This window comes from Nanorana parkeri, unplaced genomic scaffold (assembly GCF_000935625.1).
Source record: "Nanorana parkeri isolate BGI_ZX_2015 unplaced genomic scaffold, ASM93562v1 scaffold541, whole genome shotgun sequence".
Classification (NCBI taxonomy): Eukaryota; Metazoa; Chordata; class Amphibia; order Anura; family Dicroglossidae; genus Nanorana; species Nanorana parkeri.
In genome coordinates, this window is record NW_017306809.1 from 211,437 (window position 1) to 236,046 (window position 24,610).

At 41.7% G+C, this 24,610-nt stretch overlaps 1 protein-coding gene across 1 annotated transcript in view; it reads left to right on the forward strand.

Moving 5' to 3' along the window:
• Positions 1 to 623: 623 nt before the first annotated feature.
• TMEM132B (transmembrane protein 132B) overlaps positions 624 to 24,610 on the forward strand; it is a 412,137-nt gene continuing 388,150 nt past the window's right edge. Inside the window, exons 1-2 of the mRNA XM_018561747.1 lie at positions 624 to 648; positions 5,120 to 6,005. Of these exons, the coding sequence (XP_018417249.1) occupies positions 624 to 648; positions 5,120 to 6,005 (911 nt within the window). The remainder of the gene's footprint in view (positions 649 to 5,119; positions 6,006 to 24,610) is intronic.

Consider the following 24,610-nt stretch of genomic DNA (forward strand, 5'->3'; position numbering starts at 1 on the left):
ATGTTATGCTTTGCTTTCATGTATGTAGTTTATAATGCGCATAAAGTACATTAAAAGAAGAGACCACCTACATTACAAGTAAGGTGGTTTTTCAAGGGTTCTCTGCTGAATTATAAGAGAACAGTTTGGAACTGTGTTATGTTTTCAGCTTTCTGGAATCTGTTGAATGAATGGGACAAGTCTCACTTCTATTGTCTTCCATTCTCTCTTGTCCTCACATGTGCACCATAGATGGTGAGGTTATCACACATAATGGATCATTATTTTGATTGTGCACCAGTATCCCGTATAAGAAGGGACACTCTTAATTGCTGTTGTCTTTTCTTGCTTTTAACACATTGAATATCAGAAGTACAGGCCCTTGCCAATGTATATAGTTCTGAGATATACAAAGTAGTCTACCAATTAGCAGCACAACAATTCAGTCCAAGAGACAGCAGGGGGGTCTTTGTATTGACAGCAGTAGGAAAGGTTAAAAAAAAAAAGCTGATCAGCTGCTGGGCTCTTGAAATACTAGCAAAAGCTGTTATTATTTACATTATAATGCATTGCTGGGACTTGTAGTCCTGCATAGTTGGTGGTATTCTGCATTGCTGTAAAATCCATTAACTATAATGCCCGCCATGCCCCCTCCCACCCCAGAACGCAGTAAGCTGGACGGGTTGCAATTCAGTGTGTTCCAGCACTAAATCGGCCGGAACACACTGGAGCTGATGTGAACTAGCCCTGAAAATACGCGGGAGTTACATCATTAGTGGCCTCAAATGACCATAGAGGAGTGAATCAGGACCCAGAAAAAAGCTGTGGGGAATAAGGCAGCAGAAGGTGGAGTGATTGAGAGCCTGGACCTGCCAGCGTTGGAGGAAGGAACGCTAAAAGGTAAGTGTCTGCTGTGGATACTTGCACACTATTGTAAGAGCTCCCCTCACTCACAAGAATTTAGGTCTGGTTTACGTTTTCAATTAAAATTTCAAAGAGAAAATGTACTTAGTGAATCATGCAAGAAAAAAAATCATTTTTTAAAATTCTTCCTGCCCATGATTGGTAATTTTTCACCTCATTTACTAAGAGGAGTGCAAATTCACCCTGAAAGTGAGCATCCTCTCCTTCTTTAGTAAATCAGCCTCAGTGTAAGGAAGAGTTGAAAACTATGGGGTCTATTCACGAAGCTGCCGAAGGATCTGGCCGTAGCTTAAGAGGCAGGGCAGCCGTCTCAGAGGTTCAGAAGTCTGCATTCAGAACTAATAAGGTATAAAGTATAAGTTTCTACATTTCTAAATGAAAAGGTTTAAAGTTATATATTTTATTTTATTTTTATAGAATAGAATTGTATTGATATAAAATGTGAGTGCACACTAGAGAGTGATTTAAAATTTAGCAGCATATCTCATGTAAAAAGGTACAGATGTAACATTTAAAATCAAAGACAGTCTGCCTGTAAAGTTTGCAAGAGAGAGAATTCCCACCATTTAAGCATTCTAAAGTACTATAAATAAACAAACAGTCACACCCACAGTACCATCACTTAAAGGAGAACTATGACATGAGTGATTTCCACTCATCTCATAGTTCTAAGCCGACCTGTGACAATGAGACTGTCACAGGTCGGCTCAGTAGATCGGGAGGTGAGGGAACACATACCGGGTTCCCTCACCTCTCGATCCTGTCACGGCTCTCTGCCGTGACAGGGGGAGGGGCTGGATTCCCCTCTCCCCGCTCCGATCTGCCAGCGCTGACTGGCTGAACGGACGGGGAGGGGGCGGGTACAGCTGGCTCTGCCTCTAGATAGGGTGGCTACTTTTCTACCCCATAATCCGTGTGTGTGTTGTAAAGTAGCCACTGATCCAAGCTCTCTCATGTGATGGGCTATAATCTCAATACAAATTAGAAAACTAAATGTGAGATTGTAGTCCATCATGGGAGCGTTCTTAGAGCGGTGGCTTTTCCCATTAAAAAGCATTGGGACATTACTATTGGCTATTTCAATTTGCAACTTTTTTACAGCAGCAGAGCCGCCGGACAATGCCAGCTCCTCACAATCGTTTTCTATTTACTTTTTTCACTTTTTTTCTGTTCTGCTCGGTACCTCTGAGGGACCGAGCAGAACAGCCGAGCCAAATGCCGCTCAGCGGCATTCGGCTATTCACTCACTGCTGTTTGGCATCTTTAAGTGGACGAACAGCAGTGAGAAGCCTGCCGGAGGTTCGGCTCAGCCGATTCAGATGTTGGATAGGCTGAGTCAAACTCCTTCTGCACCCCTATGTCTGGCTTTTATAGCTGCATCCCCCCCACTGGGGAAATTTATTCTCATCATTGTAGGAGTGAACATGAGAAAAAAATGAAAAAATCTGAGTTGTCACCAGAACAGAAATAGAAAAACAATGGGGACATTTATTGCAATGGCAGCTATCTACGAGAGGATTTCCCTCACTTTGGCAGAAAAAAAACTAACAAAACAAGTTTTTGGCTTTTCATACACTTAAATTTTTGGAGCCCTTTTCTAAGGCCCGTTCAACCATGCTGGTGCAGTAACATTCAAGGAGCGTGCAACATGCAAGTGTAAAGCAGTGGCATTTATTCTGAATTGCACCCTAGCGCACCTTGTGGTGGACATACATTGCAGTGCAATGTGTGGCAATGCACATACATTTCAAGAAATGGTGCGTGCGCTCTTTTTTGGCAGTGCACCACATGTTAGCGCAGTGCCGCGTCCATTGGCAGGTGCATTAGGGTATAATAAAATAATTCATTCAGACGGTGACGGCAGAAAGTGCGCATACAAGTGCGGGCACCTGCACCCACACAGATGTCCAGGTTCGGGTGTGCGTGTGACTGTGTGTAATTGCATGCAGCCGTGCCCTCCTATAGGGAAGAGCAGACTGCTGCGTGCAATTACACGCAACATCTGTCCCTTCCAGGATCGGGTCTTTTTACGGACATGCACGTCTGTACATCTGAATGAGCCCTTTATACACAAAAATGCCTAGTGATTCCAGTCTAATATTGTGTAACTGTTTTTTTTTAATGATTTTTGTCTTGACTGAAGTTGTCCTTTAATTAGCTAGCTGTGATGTTTCAAAGAGAATTATCTGAAATGTCGTTTTGTGTTTGTCTGATGGTAAGAGTGCAGACTTTCTTTTTTATATTAAAGCCTGAAAGTAATAGTGTCACTGATTTTTTCTTTGCTGTAAAATTAAAATTTAATCTTTGAAATCTTTGCAAGATGGAGCAAATAACAATGATTAGGCAAACACTTTGTTATTGTCGCCTCTAGTACTGCAGTTGCACAATACCTAATAAAAGTGATTTAATCGCGCTGTACAGGCTTGTAGTGTAATATCCAATGATATTGCTTTTCTGTATCATGGATCATATAAATTATGTTCATTGGATAGGAAAGACTACATGGCTATCGCCACACAATATAGATCACAGTGAATGTTGTCAATAAAACGGCATTTAATTTAATGTACAAGATATATGGATGATAGCATAGGGCAAATATACTTTGCTGAGATCCATGGCATGTGAAAAGCCTTGTGACAGCTATGTCTTAGAAACATGCTGTGTGCAGGAATACTTCGGAGCTTGGGGGAACAGGAGCAGTTGTAGAGACCTACGTTACTGAGCACTGGTTTACCATTATGTCTTTTTAGCAATATAGCTTTTTTCTTTCTACTATGGGTTTATTTCGCACAGTAACCCATTGCAACTAGATTTCAACTGGAACCTTAAAGTAGCAATGAAAGGTCATTGCTTATTGGTTGCTATGGATAACTGTATTTTTTCTATTACTTTATCAAAGGAAATCTGTACGGAGAAAAATATATGGGTTGTCATTTCTAACCTCTCCTTTAAAATGCGGGTTACCTGGCTGTCATTATAACAGGTAACTGGGTTCAATATTAAGCTAGCTCCGTCCCGCTCTCTGACCTGGAACAAGTAGGCAGATCACAAATTCTGACTTTACTTGCTGCACTGCTTTTCTGGGTTAGTGATTCAGAAAGTACTGAAGCCAGAGACAACTGACATTTTCAGAAGGAGGTCAGCAATGGCAGGCTACACCAGTCTATCTCTACATGTTTCTGTAACTAAGACTAATATTGATTGAGAGAATACATTGTAGAGTTTAGATTTAAAAACTATGAAAGGAGGCATGGACTTAGGGGATGATTTTTAAATGAGGTGCATAGGAATTTCCTCAGTGCTATCTAGGGGTGCCAATGCTGTGCGACCAGCATCTGCCCATCTATACTCCAAGGTTCATGGGCAAAAATGAGGGTAATGGGCCTCACAGCAATTGCCACCACTGATCTCCCCATTTCTACACTTTAATTACAGTTCATATGGGTTATGGAGTAATATTTTACATAGTATTACATAGTAATACTACAATATTAGTAATATTGCATACTGGTGTTTAGTGATCATGTTACACAGTATCACAGGGAGGGGGCAGCTGTGCTACAGCCTGCTTTACAATCCGACCCAGTGTCAGATTGAGTTTTATGTGGAATACATTTTGAATTTCCAGGATTCAGGTTTAGCAAAAAGTGAAAAGAAATTAAGAAAACCTGTAATGTGAGTCATGAAAATGTACACACATATACATCATCACTGCACCTCTACATTACCACGATAAATGCTAATCACTTACAAAGGTGGAAATGGACTTTAAAGTGTTTCCAATACACTTCCATTTAAACATGGCATTTTAGTCATACTGTATATTTACCACCTTCAGCACAGCTGTATAACCTTTTAATGACGTAAGCATTTTTTCTGTGGTTGATTTAGTCATTTGAACAGTATTTATAGTATTATCTAGAAAAGGAGGAAACATGGAGCTGAGTAGACTAAAAATATTCTGTTTTGAGACTCCCATGGTTTTTAGCTCATAGAATAGGTTTTGATTGTAAATTTTTCTTACTTGGTTGGACAATATGCAATTGCTTGAAGTTATCTGTAGCATTTTATTTTATGCTCAATAAAGAAAAAATTGTACAAGCACCTCACTTAGAAATTGTTTGAATGGAAGACATTCCTGAAGAAAATATTCTGTTGCATTCAATGATCAAAACATTGATTTTTTTCACATCTTATTTTTTCTCTTTTACAGTGATAGAGAGCCGGGCAACGATGGATAGTATACAGCGATTTTCATCAGTCCCAGTCTATCTACCTGTGAACAATCATGTCTGTAATTCTGAAGTCTCCTTTTTTCTTAAAGAGGCCAATCAAAACCTTATGAAAAACTCAAGTCTGCAGTCCCGAACAGAAACCCTTTTCATATATAAAGCCAAGATGCCACCAGTCATAAATGCCACCTATGGACCCTATTCAGCAGAACAAACTGTGTCAAAAAATGTAATGATTACCTCAAGTACTTTCAGTTTCACCAACAAATTTACATTTAACTGGCAATTAAAAGCCCACATCATTGAGAGTTCCATATATTCTGACAAACCCAAAGTACAGACATTGTTTTATATCACAGGAAGAGACTGGGAGGACTACAATCCAGCAGAGATTTTACCATGCGTACGAATGGTCGCCACATTGGAAAACCGGGAAATTTCTTCAAGCTGTAGACTGAAAGGCAATCTGGGATTGTGTGTTGCAGAACTGGAGCTGCTACCCAGCTGGTTAAGTACGTCTCCTCCTACAGAAGACCATATTTACCCTGCTCCACCTCAAGGAATTCCTGTGGAACTGCATCAAATTGTCTACATGACCGGAGAAGATGAGGAATGTTCTGCAGAGGAGACTAAATGGTCAAACAGGATTCAGTCCAATAAAGATGCTGCCCACAAAGCCTCCAGTGCAATGGAAAGGTTTGGCAGTGTAATTGTTTATACCACCCGGTACACTTTGAGGATGTCTCTGCTAAGACTGGATAGCAATATTCAGATTCGTTACCCACCTGGCCCAGTAAAAGTGGGAGATGTTGTCACTTTCTTTGTGTCGATAGTTGGCGGATCAATGACACATCAGTTCATGTTAAGGTATGCTGCTACCATACCATGATATGTAGTATGGTAATGGATTATATTTTGAGTTTAGCAGTGTTAATCTTATTAACATATGCATATAAGTTAATTTTCAAATAAATATAAAATTGGAAATGGTTTGAATTGCATAGCAATATATAGAATGTGTTAAAATAACTCCAATACTCAAAGCATATAATGAGCACATGCACTTCAAATGTAACCATTTGTTAGACAAATACAAATGTTCAAATGAAATATCCCCATACATCAATTAATTACAATTGTATAATGCTAATCAGTATGCATCTTTAAAAAACAATATGGTACTGAATACGTTTTCATATTCAAGCTATGTTTATATACCCAGACCCAGAGGCCATGGTTATTTTAAACGAGTCTCAGACACTATTTTTTATATATTTATTATTGGTATTTATATAGCGTCAAAAATTTACGCAGCGCTTTACACAATTGCCAAATGTGCTTTAAAGCAGGGCTCAAAATTTCAAGTCCTGAGCTACTAGCCAGGCCTTAAAAGTTATTCGCCACCAGTTGCCCCACCTAACCCCTAACCTGCCCCAATTTTGAGAAAACTTTGCATAGAGAATTGGAAGGGTTAGCACCTTGGTCAGGTTTTTTTTCTGTCACCTTCTTAAGTGGGACGATTTCCTCTCTCTTCCTATGCCGGTGACACACAAGAAGTAAGATAGAAATGTCCTCCACAGTTAGGGGAAACCACCTTTGATAGTTCTCACTACACAAGGTGTCATTATAGAGAGATTTGTTTTTTTCCACCTATTCCTGTAACTGCACTGGACTGCATACACAATGTTGTTCATCTTGTGTTTTGGCGTTGGGTCTTTTGGGTCAGTTGTTGCCTCAGTGTATTGCTGGGTTTAACCCTTTCGCTGCCAAGCCCTCCGGAACATTTTTCAAATCAGCTGGCCAAGCCACCACCCTCACTGGTAATCTTGGCATTCTTTCCTCTTCTGTCTGTTTTGACAAAAGCCCTGTCTGGATACCCGAAAGTTTTAAGGGCCCCCTGATGTGTTTGAATTCCTTCATCTTGGCCTTTGTTCTGGTGGGAATTTTCTCTGCCCGGTGGTGAAGAGTCCTGATGAGTGGTGGGTGGTGGGAGTCAAATAGCAGGTACTGGTCCGTGTGTATTGGTTACCAGAATAGAAAGTAAAGGTGCCCATAAACTGCACGATTCTCGTACGAGAATCGCGGGAAATCCCGCGATCGTACGAGAATTGTGCAGTGTATGGAAGGCGTGCGACCGTTTCTACTGTAGGGGGCGGGCTTGCGATGATCGCAAGTACGATCTGCCTGTCCAAGATGGGCAGATCGTACGTTTTTTTAAGTACAAAAGTCTTGCGAGGGTTGTAAAGTGTATGGGCACCTTGCGAGGGAATATTCTCAATGGAAAAGGAGACAATATGTGTGTGCCCAACACACACACGGACCAGTACCTGGTATTTGACTACCACCACCCTCTAGACCACAAACTGTGTCCTCCCCTTCACATCAGGAGCCTTCTTCACATCAGAGGCATGACTTTGTGTAAAAATTTGAGGCACCACCGAGGAAACCAGAAGGCACACCAGGGTGTCGCCTTACCCTGGTTGAGAAAAGCTGCTTTAAAAGCATTAAAAATAGAGGCTTTAGAGGGACTTTACAGGTTTATTATTAAATGTTTGCCCAGCTATACTTTCATATACTCTTCAGCACCATCTAGGGGGTGCTAGTGCCATGCGAATGGCATCCACCAAAAGCTTTAAAAACAAACCAGTTAGTGTTGGGGGGGTTTACAGCTTATTTTAGAGGATGGTTTGGTGTTCAGGTAGAAGAGGCTTAAGGGGTTGTTTAATGTAAGAAATACATTGTTACACTGGCCAGCCACACCATACGCACTAGTTTAGAGCTGGCTGAACTTTGTGCAAGCTCCAGGCATCCAGCGCTAAAAACAAACATATTGGCCATTGGCTATTTTTCACCCTTGGCTGCTCTAACTGGGTTCAAACATTTTGCAATATTGAATTTGGTAGTTTGCTTATTATACAGGTGAGATATCCTCAAGGACTGGCTTGAGGACTGTAAGGCAATAAATACAAGTTTGTCGTAGTTGGAAAGTGAAGGTAAAATACTAATCAAAACACAAGAAGCATTTTCATTATAAACAGAAGTGCTTATCATCACCCAGCTGAGAGGACTCCTGCTTTCCTCTTTTCTTTCAACCTTAATTGAAGCAGTAGTGTCTCAGCAGCCTGAAGTTTTGTGACATCTCCTCAGGTTATTTAACCACTTCAAAGTCAAATGTAAGGTGAGCAAACAGTTAAAATGCAGCTTGGTTAAGCTGGATTCCTTCAGCCTATTATAATTCTTATATTATTTTTTACTTGGTCACAGTTTTGCTGACAGTAATGGCATCGGATTAGCCAATTTTAATTAGTTTCATTTTCAAAAGACTCACTCATATTTTTTTCTACCTAAATTATTTTCCGATGTGGCAGATCTAGCCAATTATCTTTAAACACGTTTCCCTTCCATTAATGTGTTTTGTTTCATTTCAGATGTCACAAGGACAGCTGCAAGGAGAAATAGACAGTGCTGGGTTGTAAGGCTGCTATACCCTATTGGCTTGCTTATGGGTTACTGTAGATTAACTGCTTGAAGACCAGGTGTTTAGACCCCCTTCTTGGCCAGGCCATTTTTCAGTATTCAGCGCTGTGGTATTTTGACTGACGTTTATTCCGTCATGCAACGCTGTACTGAAATTAATTTTATACCATTTTTTGGGGACACATGGAGCTTTCTTTTGGTGGTATTTAATCACCACTGCAGATTTTATTTTTTACTATAATTAGGAAAAATTACTGAAAATTTTGAAACAAAAAAGTTTTTTTTTACATTATGTTAGGAAACATTTATTATTACCCAGTTTTTTGGTAAAATATAAAAGACCGGGTCACGTCGGGTAAATAGACACCAAACATGTCAAGCTTTAAAATTGCACGCACCCGCGAAATCGCAGAAAACTACCATACCAAAAATTGGCCATAGGTGACGCTTTTAAAGCTTTTACCGCTCATTCAGTGACTTCACACTAGATGGTAGATTTACTAAAGAAGTGAAGTATGTCCAAACTACAAAAGTACATTTTCACTTTGCAAACTGAATGAGGTGAAGCTATGCTGACTTGAATCATCATGTGTGAGAAAAAATCCTGTTGGTTTTCATTCTCCTTGCACTTTATTGGGTATTCTTTGCAAAGTGAATTTTCACTTTGCTTCACACCATTCACCAAGTTGTGAAAATTCAATATGCAAAACATGCTCTACTCTTTTAGTAAATCAACCTTACTGTTTCCCAGCTTTGAAATGCAGTGTGAGAGTTCCGGCAACAACTGTCAAACGTTAAATGACTTCTCAACCCCTGTGACTTTGAATACTCATACTAAGATAAAGTAACCAAGATGAATAAGGGGACAAATATATATCTTTCATAATTAAGCCTTCACAATTTTAATTTATGACTGTACAAGCCACATTCTAACTGGCTGCATTCAAGTGGAAGTAAACTGCCACAACAAAATAAAAACTTTGAACCCCCAGGAGTTGTTTGCCTTCATGTGCTAGTATGCGTGGCATATTTACACATTATGGCAGACTTTCCTTGCAAGCGATCCCCTCCAGCACAGTGATTTCAAACCTCTTCCTTAGGGTGCCCACACACCTTACGATAATTGTGGGAAATCCCGCGATCGTACGATTCTCGTAAGGCGTGTGGAAGCCGTGCGACCTCTACTACTGTAAGGTCGCACGACTTTTAACTTACGAACATGTTTGAAAACCCGCCAAGCATTGTACGATGTTCGGGGGGTGTGTAGCATGTTCGTAAGATAAAAGCCGGACGGGCCGGTGTGCGCAAGCGCACACTGCCCGTTCGGCATTGCGGTCATCGGAAGCCCTCCCCTCAGGGGGGCGCGGCTTGCGATCATCGCAAGTACGATCTGCCTGTCCAAGATAGGCAGATCGTACGTTTTTTTAAGTACCTTACAACCATCACAAGACAAAAGTCTTGCGATGGTTGTAAGGTGTGTGCCCAGCATTATACGAGAGCTTCTTCCAGGTTAAGAGTCTTTGTCCTCTTGATTAGCCAAGCTGGGATGATGTAACTCCTGCACATGAGCAAGGGAGTTACTTCATCATTGGCACACAACCATGCTGAGTCTGTACACTGAGCTGTGCATGCGCAAATGCTGGCAGGCTGGGAGAAGCAATTATGACAGAAGAGATGTACAGAATCTCTTCTGTCATAAAAACCCTACTTGTCAGTGTTTTAAGAAAAATTACTTTACTTCCACAAGTAAAGTGGGCTCTATGTTTGCTTAGTAAGAAGTTATTTAATATGGGGACATGCTAACATTAGTATGAACATGTTAGTGTAAACAAACTGATTCAATAGGCTTACCTTCATCACATCACCAGGAAGTCAAACTTTATTAAAGTGACATTAAAGTCACAATCCCCCCCCCCATGATGCTGTAAGGTCTTACCTCAAATTATGCCTCTTGATCCGATCATCTTCTTCCTTCCACTTGTTTCCGGCAATCCCTCCAGGGCTGGTGCCAGTCTTTGATCCAGCGCAGACTGCTGTCTCTTCCTCTCCCACGGTGTCTGTCCAACGTGCATGCTCCCGGCTGCATGCATTGACTTACAGTGTGCCTCTCTCCTCCCCACCGGTGATCTTTACTGCGCATGCGCCCACACTCATGGCTATTCGGGGAAGCTGATTTCTACAGCCGGAGGGAGCTGTAGAGACAGAGGTAAGTTTTTACCTGTTTGGTAACTTTTATTTATTTAAATGTTTTTGCATATATCTACTGCTTGCTAGCAATATATATAATAAATACACTTGTGCCAAAGTCACATTGTGCTGTAGCACACCTCCCAACTTTCTGACATACTGTATGTACATAGGGCACCTTTTATCAGATTGTATGTAGGCATAGGACGCACCCCTGCCACACACCCTTTACGTGGACTGTGAAGAATAATAAATCAAACATTTTCAATGCTAATTTTCCTTTATAGAGGCTTTTAAAGGTAATAAATACAATAATTTATATGATAGAAAGGTTTAGTGCTGTATAACGCTTTTCATGGCTCTATAGTGTATTTTTGTAGAGGTCTATACCAAAAAAAGTAAACTGAGGATTAAAGAGGGACCAATGGATTTGGTTCCAAAAGAGGGGCAGTCCCTCCAAACAGGGGACCGTTTGGAGTTATGCCATAATGAAATATTTATAAAAGAGAAGCAAACTTTATAGATAGTAAAAAAAAAACATTTTACCAATATATAAACAGTAAAAAGGGGAGAAAGGAGCAGATAGGCCCAATTAAGGACGATAGAGGGAATTTAGTCACAAATGACAAGGAGAGGGCCGAAGTACTGAACTCTTTCTTCTCCTCAGTAAACACTCAGGAGGGAAACGGGTTTGACGCCCCTGATAAAACACCTAGTTCATCACAAAACACAGCCAAGTGGTTGACAGAACCCGGGATACAACAAAGACTTAGTCTACTTAATACAAATAAGGCATTGGGACCGGATAATCTGCACCCGAAGATACTTAAGGAACTAAGCGCGGTTATAACAAGACCGTTATTCCTCATTTTTAAGGACTCTCTAATGACCGGTAGAGTTCCAAGTGACTGGCGGAGGGCTACGGTAGTTCCAATTTTCAAAAAGGGGGCAAAATGCCAACCTGGGAATTACAGGCCAGTGAGTCTTACATCAGTAGTGTGCAAACTGCTAGAGGGAATGATTAAGGACTATTTAGTAGAATTTGTTCAGGCTAATGGTATAGTTAGTGATAATCAGCATGGGTTTAGGAAAGACCGTTCCTGTCAGACTAACCTACTGACTTTTTACGAGGGGGTAAGTAGAGATCTGGATGGAGGGAGTTCGGTGGCTGTGGTATATCTGGATTTCGCTAAGGCTTTTGATACGGTACCTCATAAACGCTTACTACACAAGCTAAGAGCTAAGGGCATAGATGGAAGGGTGTGTACATGGATAGAGAACTGGCTAAAGGAACGGGTACAGAGAGTATCAATAAATGGCGCTCTTTCAGACTGGGCTAGTGTCATTAGCGGTGTGCCTCAGGGAACAGGGGTACAAGTACTCCTAATAACGAGATGACTCAGGGATCTATACACACACACACACACACACACACACACACACACACACAATAGGTTGGACTTGATGGACATGTGTCTTTATTCAACCTCAAATACTATGTAACTATGTAACTATATAAATAATTGAAATTAAATGATTTTTTCTCTTTGTGCAAAGCCCCTAGATACTAAATGTTTTTGGGTATTTGCTGCTTGAAAGTTATTTATAGTTACTTTGAGGAAGACTGCTGTTAAAAAAAAATACCTAGTATTTTGCTTTGCTCCTGCTTTTATAAACCATTTATTTCATTGAAATACATTAAAAAACCCAACATCTGCTGTTGGATGATTTCTGTTTATCTGTGAACGGTTACAGACCAACTCCCTTTGCAGTCTGTTGCTTTAGGCATCCCTGGAGTATGGCTGCCGACTGCCAATACCTGCCTCCTAACAGGTGTACTTCCTCAGGGAGCAGTTCAGTAGAATACTTTATACAGTTTAATCTATATATTTTATTATATTTGTATGAAATCTTAGTCTTACTTTCTCACGGATTTCTGCTCTTTGCTTTGCATCTTGGTTAATGATGCCTGCTTATGTGCACTGGGTTTCCTCCCGAGAATACTTAAAATAAACTTAATAGTAATATTTGAAGTCTGCATGAATACATTCCTGATTTGTCTAATATGCACCAACAGCATAATTTGCAAATACAAAACACCTTTTATTGAAACGCAGTAATTAGGACCAGTTATGTAACTCTGCCAAGGCTTGAGAGGGGCAAACTGAGAGAATTATGTTGTCAGTCTGCTGCAGGCAGGATGAAGCATTTCCACAGTCTCTCTGATTATTACACAGTAAGAAAGTACATTGTAACAGCATCAACGGCAGTAGCAGCAGGGGTCATATCCATATGAGACAAAATGTGTACATATAGCCAAGAGCATACACACCACTGCATAGGCACCGGTACATACATGATAGTGTAATCTACTGGCCAGCATCCTAGTGCATAAAATAGATGCTGACTCCGGGTGATGACACTGAGCTTCTGGAGAGTCTTGATAGTAAAGGCATTGTCAGGTAAAGAAATATAATCTCTTTGAGCTGTAATCAATACCTGGAAGTGAAACATGTACACATGCATTTAACATTAGCTTGTAATTAATATTCAGGTTTTAAAGAGTGCCAACACTATCTCTACCAAAATCCTCACTGAATAATGGGTAACTCCAAACGTGTAGCTGAAATTCTGTGCAAGGTTAGCTATGCTGTCATAATGCAATATTACTTTTATCTGCTTTTATATCAAGGTGCCTTCCAAGAACTCAGATGTTGTATTGTATTGTATGGATGGATATAAATGCAGGCAGGCACACCTGCATCAAAAGTGAACAGAGATCAAATGATAATGTGTTGTTTACTAAACTTTGCTTCCTTTTTCCAAATTCCTGGGATAAAGCAGAGAGAAAGATTGAGTGTTGCATGCTTTGCATGAATACGTTAGAGCGACTGTATTGCTGTTAATATTCCCTGCAAAAAAAAACCATTAAGGCTTACCCATCCCACTGCCCATGCTGCCAAACTGTGCATCTTGAAAGATCCAAGCTTTTCTAAAGAAGGTTCAGCATTTGACATTTTTGGGAATGTTGGATGCTGGTTTCACCCATTGCACTCTGTAGTCTCCTTGCCGGACCCTACTTCACTACAGGGTACAGGGGTCGGTGAAAATAACCACAGAGCAGAACCAGAAGCAAGGCATTCAACACACCTGGAGGTGTGCTAGATACTGAAGATCTTTCAGCAAGTTTAGTCCCACAATAAAGTGGAGTTCGGCGGCGTAGGCAGTGGGACAAGTAAGTATTCACTGCTTTCTTTGCAGAGATTTCATTTTTTTAAATAGCAACATAGCCACTTTCGAGCCTGAATTCAGGTACTTTTTTAAGTTTTGTTTTGTATGGAGTATGGAAGGGATATAACCTCTGTCAAGTCTGTGTCAACAATTGGGGAGATTTCCCCAATAACCTAGTATCAAAACAAAAAAACATGGGCACTTCACCACTGACATTGTGGTAATGGAGACACTGTGCCAATGATACCAGTGAAATGGGGGCACTGAACCACTGATAGCAATGGAAAGAAGGCATTTTACCCACACCTTCATAATAGGCATCTGTTCTATTTAACCTTGCCCCTTTAGGCTATGCCACTGTTCAGTTCAATGTGGCTATGTTATAAATGCCAAAATTTTACAAAAATATCCAGGGGCACCTTTTTTGCTTTCTGTCTAGCAAGCCATTGTAGTCAGGCAGTGTACTTTAATTAATGATGGAGCATTAATTTAAAATGGCCGTGCTTACATCGGTAACCTATTGTAGAATTTACTCTTAAAATATTGTATATACAGTAAGATTTATCATAATAAGGAGAGAAAAACACAGTCAAGAAGGCATTGCACATTAGTAAAATAATTTGTGTATTTGTTAAAAATGTAAGTAAAGGGATAGAAGACCTGAGTTATAAAGATCTCCTCCAGCAATTAAACTTATTCACCTTAGAAAAGAGGCACTTAATAAGTTCCCATTGATGATTTTAAAGCCCTATTGTAGTCTTTAACCACTTGCTGTCCGCCCGTTGCAAAAAAACAGACAGACGGTAGACTCACATGGGCGGGTTGCAGTAAATAGACGTCTTTTTTTTTCTGCAGAAAAAACCCGTCCGTTGTACACAGCCGTTACCGGCTGTTTCACATACAAACGATCGACGGCTCTATAGCCTGCCGATCGCTTGTATGTGCTCTCTGGCTGCGCGCCCCTCCTCCCCCTACTCGAGTGCCGCTGCCGCCGCCCCCTCCTGCGCCCTCACCTTCAATCCCGGGATCCGCTGCCCCATCTGCGGCCCGGGACCGGCTCGGGAGGGTTTCAGGAGCAGGATGGGAGGGCATCTTCCTCCTTGCTGATCTCCCTCCGTACTGTGAATTCGGAAGTCATCTGGCTGCTGGCTGCTATAGCCAGAGAGGAGAAGCTGATGAAGCAGACCTCTTTTTTATCAGCTTCTTTGGGGGTCCCCAGGTGACATTAGGGGTCCTAGAGACCCCTAATGTCTCCATAAAGAGGATCTGTCAGTGTGCCTTGGGAACCACAATATTAGGAAGTTATTTACACCGAGAGCTCTATTGAGGACACAAGGACACAACAGGAGGTTAGAACAGAGGAGGTTTCATCTTAGACTGCGACAAAGGGTTTCTTTTACTGTGGGTGTAGTCAAAATTTGGAATTCTCTTCCACAGGCAATGGTATCCACTGATGGCATTGATAAATTAAATAAAGTTCTAGATGAGTTTCTTCTTTTACTACATATCCAATGATATAGGAAGTCCTAGAGACCTATAGATACACCCACACAAACACATATACAAATACTGAAGGTTGAACTGGATGGACCTTTGTCTTTATTCAACCTCACCTACTGTGTTACTATGTTTAACTAGCTACAGCTTTAAGTCTTTACAGTTTATATAAAGTGCGCCAAGCCAACAGCTCTTGCAGAGAATACAGAGATAAACACCAATTACGCTGCAGACACATTTGGCATAAAATATCTGTGTTGTTGCATTGTTTGTACTAAACAAAAAAAAAGGGATAATATTGGCAGGCGTGTGTTGCAAAAAGCATCTAGAGGAGCTGGAGCTTTCACACCCAAGGTTATGGATACAAAGGAAAAGATTGTTTCTGCAGTGGGCTGTGCAAGGACCCATTGGGGAGAGAAAAGGGGGCTTTTTAGAAACCAGTCCAGACCTCGTATATAAAAGTCTTAGAAAAACATTTATTCACTAAATTGTTGTATACATAGTTTAGAACAGAAACTGGACATGCAGGAGTAGAGCTATGACTGCCAGACTGCTCCAAAATTACATATAATTATTCTAAAAATATGATTTAACAAACCAACATTCCTGATGCATACCTTAATAAAAAAAAAAAAGAAACAAAAGACAAAGGTTTAGCTTATCCCATTGAATGCAATATCAGCATTGTAGTAATAAAAGGATAAAAACTGTATTCTTGGAGTTTGTGTGCTAAAAGTCCATTTCTGCTGTGTTGAATACCAACTGGAGGAAATCAGCATGTGTCTAAGTTCAAAAGGAAACTTGCCCCCAAGTTATATCTTTAAAGACTTTATTTTAGGCCTCCTGCAATGCTGGTCCAACAATTTATCGCGCAGTGCCGTACAAGCCCCTTGGTATTTCCAGAAATTATTATGCTGGTGTTTGATTTTTCTCGTTATAGTTCTGCTGTGCATCCAATTAAGTTTATTTATTTCAGAATCTATTTCGCATATGATGTATCATAACTCATATCCAATTAAAACAGGGCATTGCAGATAAGATAAACTGTTTAAAAATACCCTGGGGTATGTATTTTCAGTTTTTAAATTTTGTTCATTTAAAACAATTACTAACTTGCCAGGATGGCCAGGGATACTTGCTTATACATTTTCTTTCTGCATTTTCTTTCTTTCCACTTGCCCATGACATTAGGGAGAAGACATAGAGGTTGATTTACTAACCTTATAAACACACCACGAACATGTATACACCTCTGTAGTGTGTTCCCTCCCAGCATGATCTATGGGTGGAATCTAAACACCTTTGTAGTGTGTACACACCCAGCAGGTGTGTTGTACAAAGCCTTGCATGAATTGCAAGGTGATGTTGTGTAAATTAGCTCTATGTTGTGTTGCTTGCGTTGATGAATGCAGGAATGTAAATGCATGAGCTAACCATTTTTGTCTAAACTGTGAAGCAGCATTATATATGCATCATGTGCATGATTTTTCCATATATGGCATTAGTGGAAATATGCTTTTAGAGACTTTTTGGTTGATAAATACGTTTTGCTGTGTGAAAATCACACGCACCTGGTGCGTGCATGTGTTTAGGTTAGTAAATCACCCCCATAGTCTTGCAGGTAAAGATGCATAGGGATCACATTAACATAGGCTTTATTTGCTCAGTAGTTTTACCCCACTTAACTTCAGTGATACATTATATTGGGTATAGAAGAGTTTGCCGATTCCCAATATAAAGTTTGCTTAATTTTCAGTATGGCCAGTTAAACTACTACTACTACCTGGTGTATTGTCTCATAATGTTCAAATTTAGCTAAAGCTCTGTGGTTCGAAAGGCATGATGTCCGCTAACTGTCAATCACTGCTAATTGGGTGTTATTGCAGAGATGTGAATACCTGACTCCTCCCACAGGCCAGTGTAGCGCAAGATGAAAAGACCAAGAATGGTCACGTGATCTCTTTTTTCTTTCCATCTTTGGGGTAGGAAACTTAAGATAAATGTTAAAATAAGGGAAGAAAGCTGCACAGTGTGAAGGGAGGAAATATAAAATACATATGTTGCTTCAGACTGGAGTTCTGCTTTCAATTTAAATATTTTTATTTCTGCTTCATTGCCATTTCTGTCCCTTCAATTTTCACAGCTTTGCTTTTTCCAAATTCTGTTGATTTCACCAAATATATAAAGTGAGTTTCAGTATTTTGCTGTACCAAAGTGGAATATGTGGGTATTTGTCATTTGGTCCTCTTGCATTTCCTCCCATGTGTTTTCACCTGAGTATTCAGTTTAAAAAAAATATACTACCAGCTTTCTTTTTTTTTTCACTTCAAGGGTTTGTAGGTTCGGCCCATAGATAACAGTTTCATAAATGAGTCAATGATAAAGTCCCTCTATTAAGTAGCAGAGTTAGAAGTTGTGAAGCTGTGCAACATTCTTTATAAACAGACCAGTATTTAAGAAAATCATATATTCCTACAGTACTAATTAATACTGTGTATGAAGATAATCGTATACTGCATATATTTACTTTTTGCTTTTCTTTTAATATGTAAAATGTATTCATCACTTCTCTGTATTGTTCATTTATTAGATTTTCATATACTGTATATATATTTAGCATTCTAACAAGAAAGAAAAGTTTATGTTGCCTCTCTTAAAGTCATTCTTGCCATGTGGCAAGGATAAGAGCCTATCCTGGGTGGTGCCCTCTGTTGGTTGCATGGAATAATATTCTCACACAACTTTATTGCCTCTCAGTTTCTTCCATCTGCTTTGTGCTCCATGAATCTACACCGGCAGCAAAATCTGCAAATCTGATCTTTGTGAACTATGCCTATTGCAGCAGGAGAAGCCACAATAATGAAAGGCTGTAAAGCAGCAGCTGGGTAAAGAGGTGAACGTTTAGTGTGATCTTAGGAACATGAGCAGATTGCTTATGAAATGGATATGAACCACAACTGGGTTCACACAAGATGTCTGCTGCTGTTCCTAATTATGTTGTGTTCGGTGCACCGGAGAAATCACAAACTCAGAGTTAACGGTCTATGAAAGCTCTAATTTTATTCAGGGCGGTCTCTCTCCTTTATACACAGATAACAGGAGAGTGTTCGTCACACATATGCCCACCTCTGTTATCTCTAAATGTCTTGTACTATTGGGCAAACTAGAGGAGCTGTTAGTTAAAGTCTTGTGTCTCTCGCTAATTGGTTAGTCAAAGATATCTTCTGCCTGTAGCGTCCCTCGGCATTCCTTTCATGTGTCTTCGGCACGCTCCCGAATACAGGATCCATCTTGGTTACGCATAGCAACGCTAAAAGCTGAGTAAAGAAAGTCACAAAGCTAGGAAGCAAATGAAACTAATTCAAAACAATTCAAAACATAGAAAAGGACATTTTCTTGATATGATCCATATTCCTTCACAGTCCCCCCTAAAATGGCTATTTCTATGTAGATACAATTTCCTGTCCCTTAACCTATCACCTGGTACACACCCTGGATCTCTTTTCTTTACATGTGTAGGGGCCGTCCGAGGGGCTAATCCACCTCTGGTCCCAACATGTTGGTATGCACTGTCAGGTGGTCTCTGTCCCTACTCTCACTAACCTAAGGTGTTATAACATTATATTTGGGGGACAAGGATCGTAACGGGGAATATGGTTTCTCGTCATCACTCAGGTAGGTGTCCTCTTCTACCTGTATCATGGTTGGGGTCAAGGTACTCTCATCCATCGCTTTGGCCATTAACTTCTTGGCATAGGGGATCACATAGCAGACTACTAGGCTGATAAAGATCAGAACAATGAGAATCACCACACCTACTTGGGCTAATGCTTTCTGCCAACCTGTCATCCAATTAAAATATTGGTCCCATGGGTCTGTGATACCTGAATTCTTCTTTAGTTCCACTGACAGGTCTGCTAGCTTCTTAATGGCTAGGGTAACTTTACCATTTGGGCCGGTGTTGTCTGGGATGTACGTGCAGCAGGTTCCCGTGTCTTTAATCATTTTGCATACACCCCCCCTCTCCGCAAGAATCATGTCTAAGGCCATCCTGTTTTGGAATGTCATGTAAGAGGTGGGGCCTAATTGGTCAGCAATTCCCTGCAGGGCATCTCTGGTATAATTCATGAACCGCTGCTGGTTGTAATATATGTAATTTATCCAGTCTACATTCTTGTTGACAGTAATTATGGGAATCAAGGACTCAAAACCTGCTTTTACCTGGTCTCGAGCATTGAACTCGTCTGGGACCCCCCCTGGGACTCCTATGGCATCTATGTACACATGTGGGTAATGTGGCTACACGTGCGGTGGATGAGTTGTACCAGAACGTGGTCTGTGACTTGTCATTTCTTGTGATGGCTACTTGTTGAGCTACCACCAACCCCATCAGAAGAAGGATATATATCATGGACATCATGGCGTAGACGGTGCCCTATCCTCAGGGGCTGGGACTTTCTTTCAGTGGGAGGCGTGAATCCAAGTGTTCTTCCCGGCCAACTTGACAGATGTGGCCATGGTTAGCAGGACCTGGAAGGGACCATCATATCTGGGTTCAAAGGAATGTCTTCTCACAAATTTCTTTACTAACACCCAATCTCCAGGTAGCAAGCTGTGAGTCCCGGTATCTGACTCAGGATCTGGAATGGAAGAAAACACTTGTGCATAGACACTGGTTAATTCACCTGATAATGCAGTCACATAATTTGTTAACACATCAGATTGCAAATGTTCCGAACCTTCTTCTTCCTTAGTTTCCATCCTCTTGTGCTTCCCCCCTTGAAAGTGGGAGAAGTGTAGCAGGTTTCAGAGTGGTGCAGCGCTGGAGGGGGAAATTTTCTGGGATCAGTAGAGATATCTGTAGTCTCAGATGTCTGGCAGAGGATAGGTGCCTTGAAAGATGCAATGGCCCAGGAATATAACCTTCTCAGAGCACCATTGAAGTTTGTCTTTGGAAGCTTTACACCCCTTTTTAGCCAGATATGTAAGCAGACTCGCCGCAGTTTCTTCAGCCAGGGGCAGGGTTTCAGCACATAAGAGCAGGTCATCCACATACTGGAGCAGGGCTATAGTTTCCTCACAGGCTCTCTTAGTCTCTGCATGCAGTTGTGCTGGAACATGCTGACTTCTCATTTGCGCTCTTAGCTCCTCAGCTTGCCTCTGCAGCAGGATCTTCTCTGACTGGAGCTTCTCACTTTCCCGTGCAAGGCTGCTGTTCCTTACTTTCAAATCATTCAGCTCTTTCCTCAACATGTCCAACTTGGGTTCAGACCTCCTCTTCTCCTTATTTGCAGCTTCAAATTAATCTCTGACACGACTCAGCTCCTGTTCAACTTCTTCTAATCTCCGACTTCTCATTCACCTCATTAGTTAAAAGGCATCGCATGTTTTCAAACTTGTCAGTCGTGACAGCCAACTTCAGCTGCTCTCCAGCCTCTTGGACCCTTCACTCTGCTTTTTTTTTCCTTCTCCTCCTCACAAATGGCTAGCTCATCTTGAAGGCGCTTGTTGTCCTTACGCGAGCGTGCGTCCTCCCTGCGCAGTTAAAGCTATGTGCGGGGCCTCGGATGGAAGTAGAGCAGGTGGCAGCGTTGATGCATCTCCCATTAGTACATTGGGGAACACGGGAGTGTGGTAGGAGCCATTGGCATTAAGCACCGGCAGGACATGGGGTTAATATGCCTTCCAGATGCTGCCTGACCTGGGACACCAAGATGGCCGCCACCAGAAGGAGGCGGAAGTACACTGGGCTGGGCAGGAAGTGACATGAAAGGTATACCAAGATGGCCACCACCGGATGTAGTAGGGGGCGGGACTTCCGGGGTGTTGGCTGGGTATACCAAGATGGCCACCACTGGAGGGTGTCATAGGGGTGGGCGTGGTTAAGCCACCAGGGCCAGTAGGTGTCATAATGACCTGAGAGGGAGGAGCCACGGATGATGGGGCGTTAGACGAAGGGTGCGGTTTGTAATAGTTGTCTGTCCAGTCGCCGCCATTATAGGGTGTCGGCTCAAACACATCATCAGCTCTGTGATACACATACATAATTTCATCATTTTGTTTACTTTGTGGAGAGCCTTGGCTGTACGAAACCAGGCTTCAGCTATTTTCATCAAACCCTTATCGTTTAACTTCCCTCGATGTTCCCTTATCAAGGTACGCCAGGATTCTGGCTGGAGACGGACAATATCATGTTTCAAGTTACATTCTTTTGCTAACTTCTGTAATTTCTCTCTGCTTCAGCCCCCTCCCTCTCACTGCGTAGTGGACATTAACCCTTAGCACCAAGATGTCGGGAATCGCTGGGACAACAGGCTGATGGCCAAGTTTACGTGGGGGGGGATACCCCCCTTCTACTACTTTAACTAATCCCCAAATCGTTTCATCCACAGTGAACATTAACCCACAAACACATTTAGGACATGACATTACACCGTGGAACTGAGCCACTGGCTGACCGACTAAGCTCACCTCGGGGGGGCCGACACGTAACCCCGGATTTCCGTCCGTAGATGCCCACTACAGGGTTCCTCTTACTTGGGGCGTAACCGCGCGGAACTGAACCACTGGCTGACCGACTAAGCTCACCTCGGGGGGACCGATACGTCACCCCGGATTTCCGTCCGTAGATGCCCACTACAGGGTTCCTCTTTCTTTCTCGGGGCATGCAGCTCACCGAGATGAGGACGACCCCTGTAGCTAATTCATTTAGCTCGGCTCAGCCTTGGTCCAGAGTCGCAAACACCTCAAGCCAGGATCAGCATCCTGTAGCAAATTCATTTAGCTCGGCTCAGCCTCGGCCCAGAGCCGCAAAACACACAAACAAATAACACACACAGCCAGCAGAAATCTCTTATGCAGGTTCTTAGCAAAACAGCCCTGGGCAAGGAAAAGTTTACCTGCCTTTTGCCGTCCTCGAACAGCCAAGTGGACGTGACAGTGGATCAGACAGAAACAAGTAGTACAGTGGTAAGATATTGAAAAGGCACAGGTAGGGTTACTTGATATCGGGAGCGAGGTCTAATTGTTGCACTCAAAGTATGCTCTGCTCCTGTGCTTGTAACTGCATTCTTTTATAGATGTTCATTCACGCTAGGCATCAAGGTATCAATTACATACTTTCTTTTTTTGTGATAGTGTATCTATGCTCTACATTACTTTGCAATGTATAGTGTGAAGTGATTTACCTATACTTCAGATTACAGTTATTAAATGGAGGAGTATTTTACATGATACTGCATCCCCATTTAATTGAAAGAACAAATCATATGAATATTAGATTCAGATGTTAAAAAGAGAACACATATGAAAAAAAGACAAAAAACCCTTAAAAGTAGCAGCAGCTTTGATAGAGGAATGTGAGTTATTTTCACCCCCAATTTTCTATTTTTGACTCTTTTATCCTTAAAGTGCACTTCCAATACCAACTACCCCTTCACTACAGCTTTCATAGTTACTACTATACATGATGATTGTTGGACAAGAACACAATTATTTACCTCTCTTTCCCTGACTTGGAGTTAGCAGTTACCTCTCTTTGGTTATGTTGCAGTCAACAGATCCTTCTGCCCCTCGAGTAACTGTCTTTGGCCAGGTTGGAGTCAGCCGATCCCTCTGCCTCCGAGTTATCTCTCTCTGGCCAGGTTGGAGTCAGCAGATCCCTCAGCCCAAAGTTACCTCTTTTTGACCAGGATGAAGTCAGCAGATCCCTCTACTCTCAAGTTACCTCTCTTTGGTCAGCTCAGAGTCAGTTGATCCCTCTGCCATACCCTTTCTTTGGCCAGGTTTGAGTTTTCCAACTGTTGCTTCACCCTAATTATCCAAAAGCCAACAGTGCCTGCCTTCTCTCCCTACTTTTTTCTAACTTTGCCCAAAATTCGATCCCTGATGAAAAAAATAACATTACCAAAAAAATTAAGAAAAAACACTTAGCTTGGACCATTTCTTTTAGCCACTTCATCCAGGTGAGGGTGATGTCACTGTGGTTGCTGGTTGTATATTAGCCACAGTTCTGGGTAGTATTGCAGTATTACTGTATATGTGGGGGCAAAACTGGAAACATATACACATTGTGACTTTTTTTTCTAATAAGACATTGCACCACTGGCTCAGTGTTACATGTACTGGTGTTTCTGTTTTCTTGCAGGAAAATTCCTTTTAATATTAACAGAAATTTAGCAGCAAAATATTGCACAGTGGTTTACAAAGTACATGAAACTATTCACATCAGACTATGTTCCTTGATGCTGCCTTTTAATTTACTCTCTAGACTCTGTGCAGGCCATTCAAGTTCCTCCATCCCAAACACACTCATCCATGTCATTATTGGCCTTGCTTTGTGCACAGGAGCACAGTCATGTTGGAACAGGAAGGGGCCATACCCAAACTGTTCCCACAAAGTTGGGAGCATGAAATTGTCCAAAATGTCTTGGTATGCTGATGCCTTAAGAGTTCCCTTCACTGGAACTAAAGGGCCAAGCCCAACCCCTGAAGAACAACCCCACACCATAATCCCCCCTCCACCAAACTTTACACTTGGCACAATGCAGTCAGGCAAGTACCGTTCTCCCGGCAACTGCCAAACCCAGACACGTCCATCGGATTACCAGACAGAGAAGCGTGTTTCGTCTCTCCGGAGAACATGTCTCCACTTCTCTAGAGCCCAGTGGCGGCGTGCTTTAACCACTGCATGCAACACTTTGCAATGCACTTGGTAATGTAAGACATGGATGCAGCTGTTCGGCCATGGAAACCCATTCCATGAAGCTTTCTACGCACTGTTGTTGTGTCAGTCTGAAGGCCACATGAAGTTTGGAGGTCTGTAGCTATTGACTCAGCAGACAGTTGGCAACTTCTGCGCACTGTGCGCTACAGCATGCGCTGCCCCCCGCTCTGTCATTTTACGTGGCCTACCACTTCGTGGCTGAGTTGCTGTTGTTCCCAGTTGTTTCTACTTTGTTATAATACCACTAACAGTTGACCGTGGAATATTTAGTAGCAAGGAAATTTCACGGAACACCTGAATCCAATGATTTGGATGAGTGTCCCAATACTTTTGGCAATATAATGTTTATGTTTAT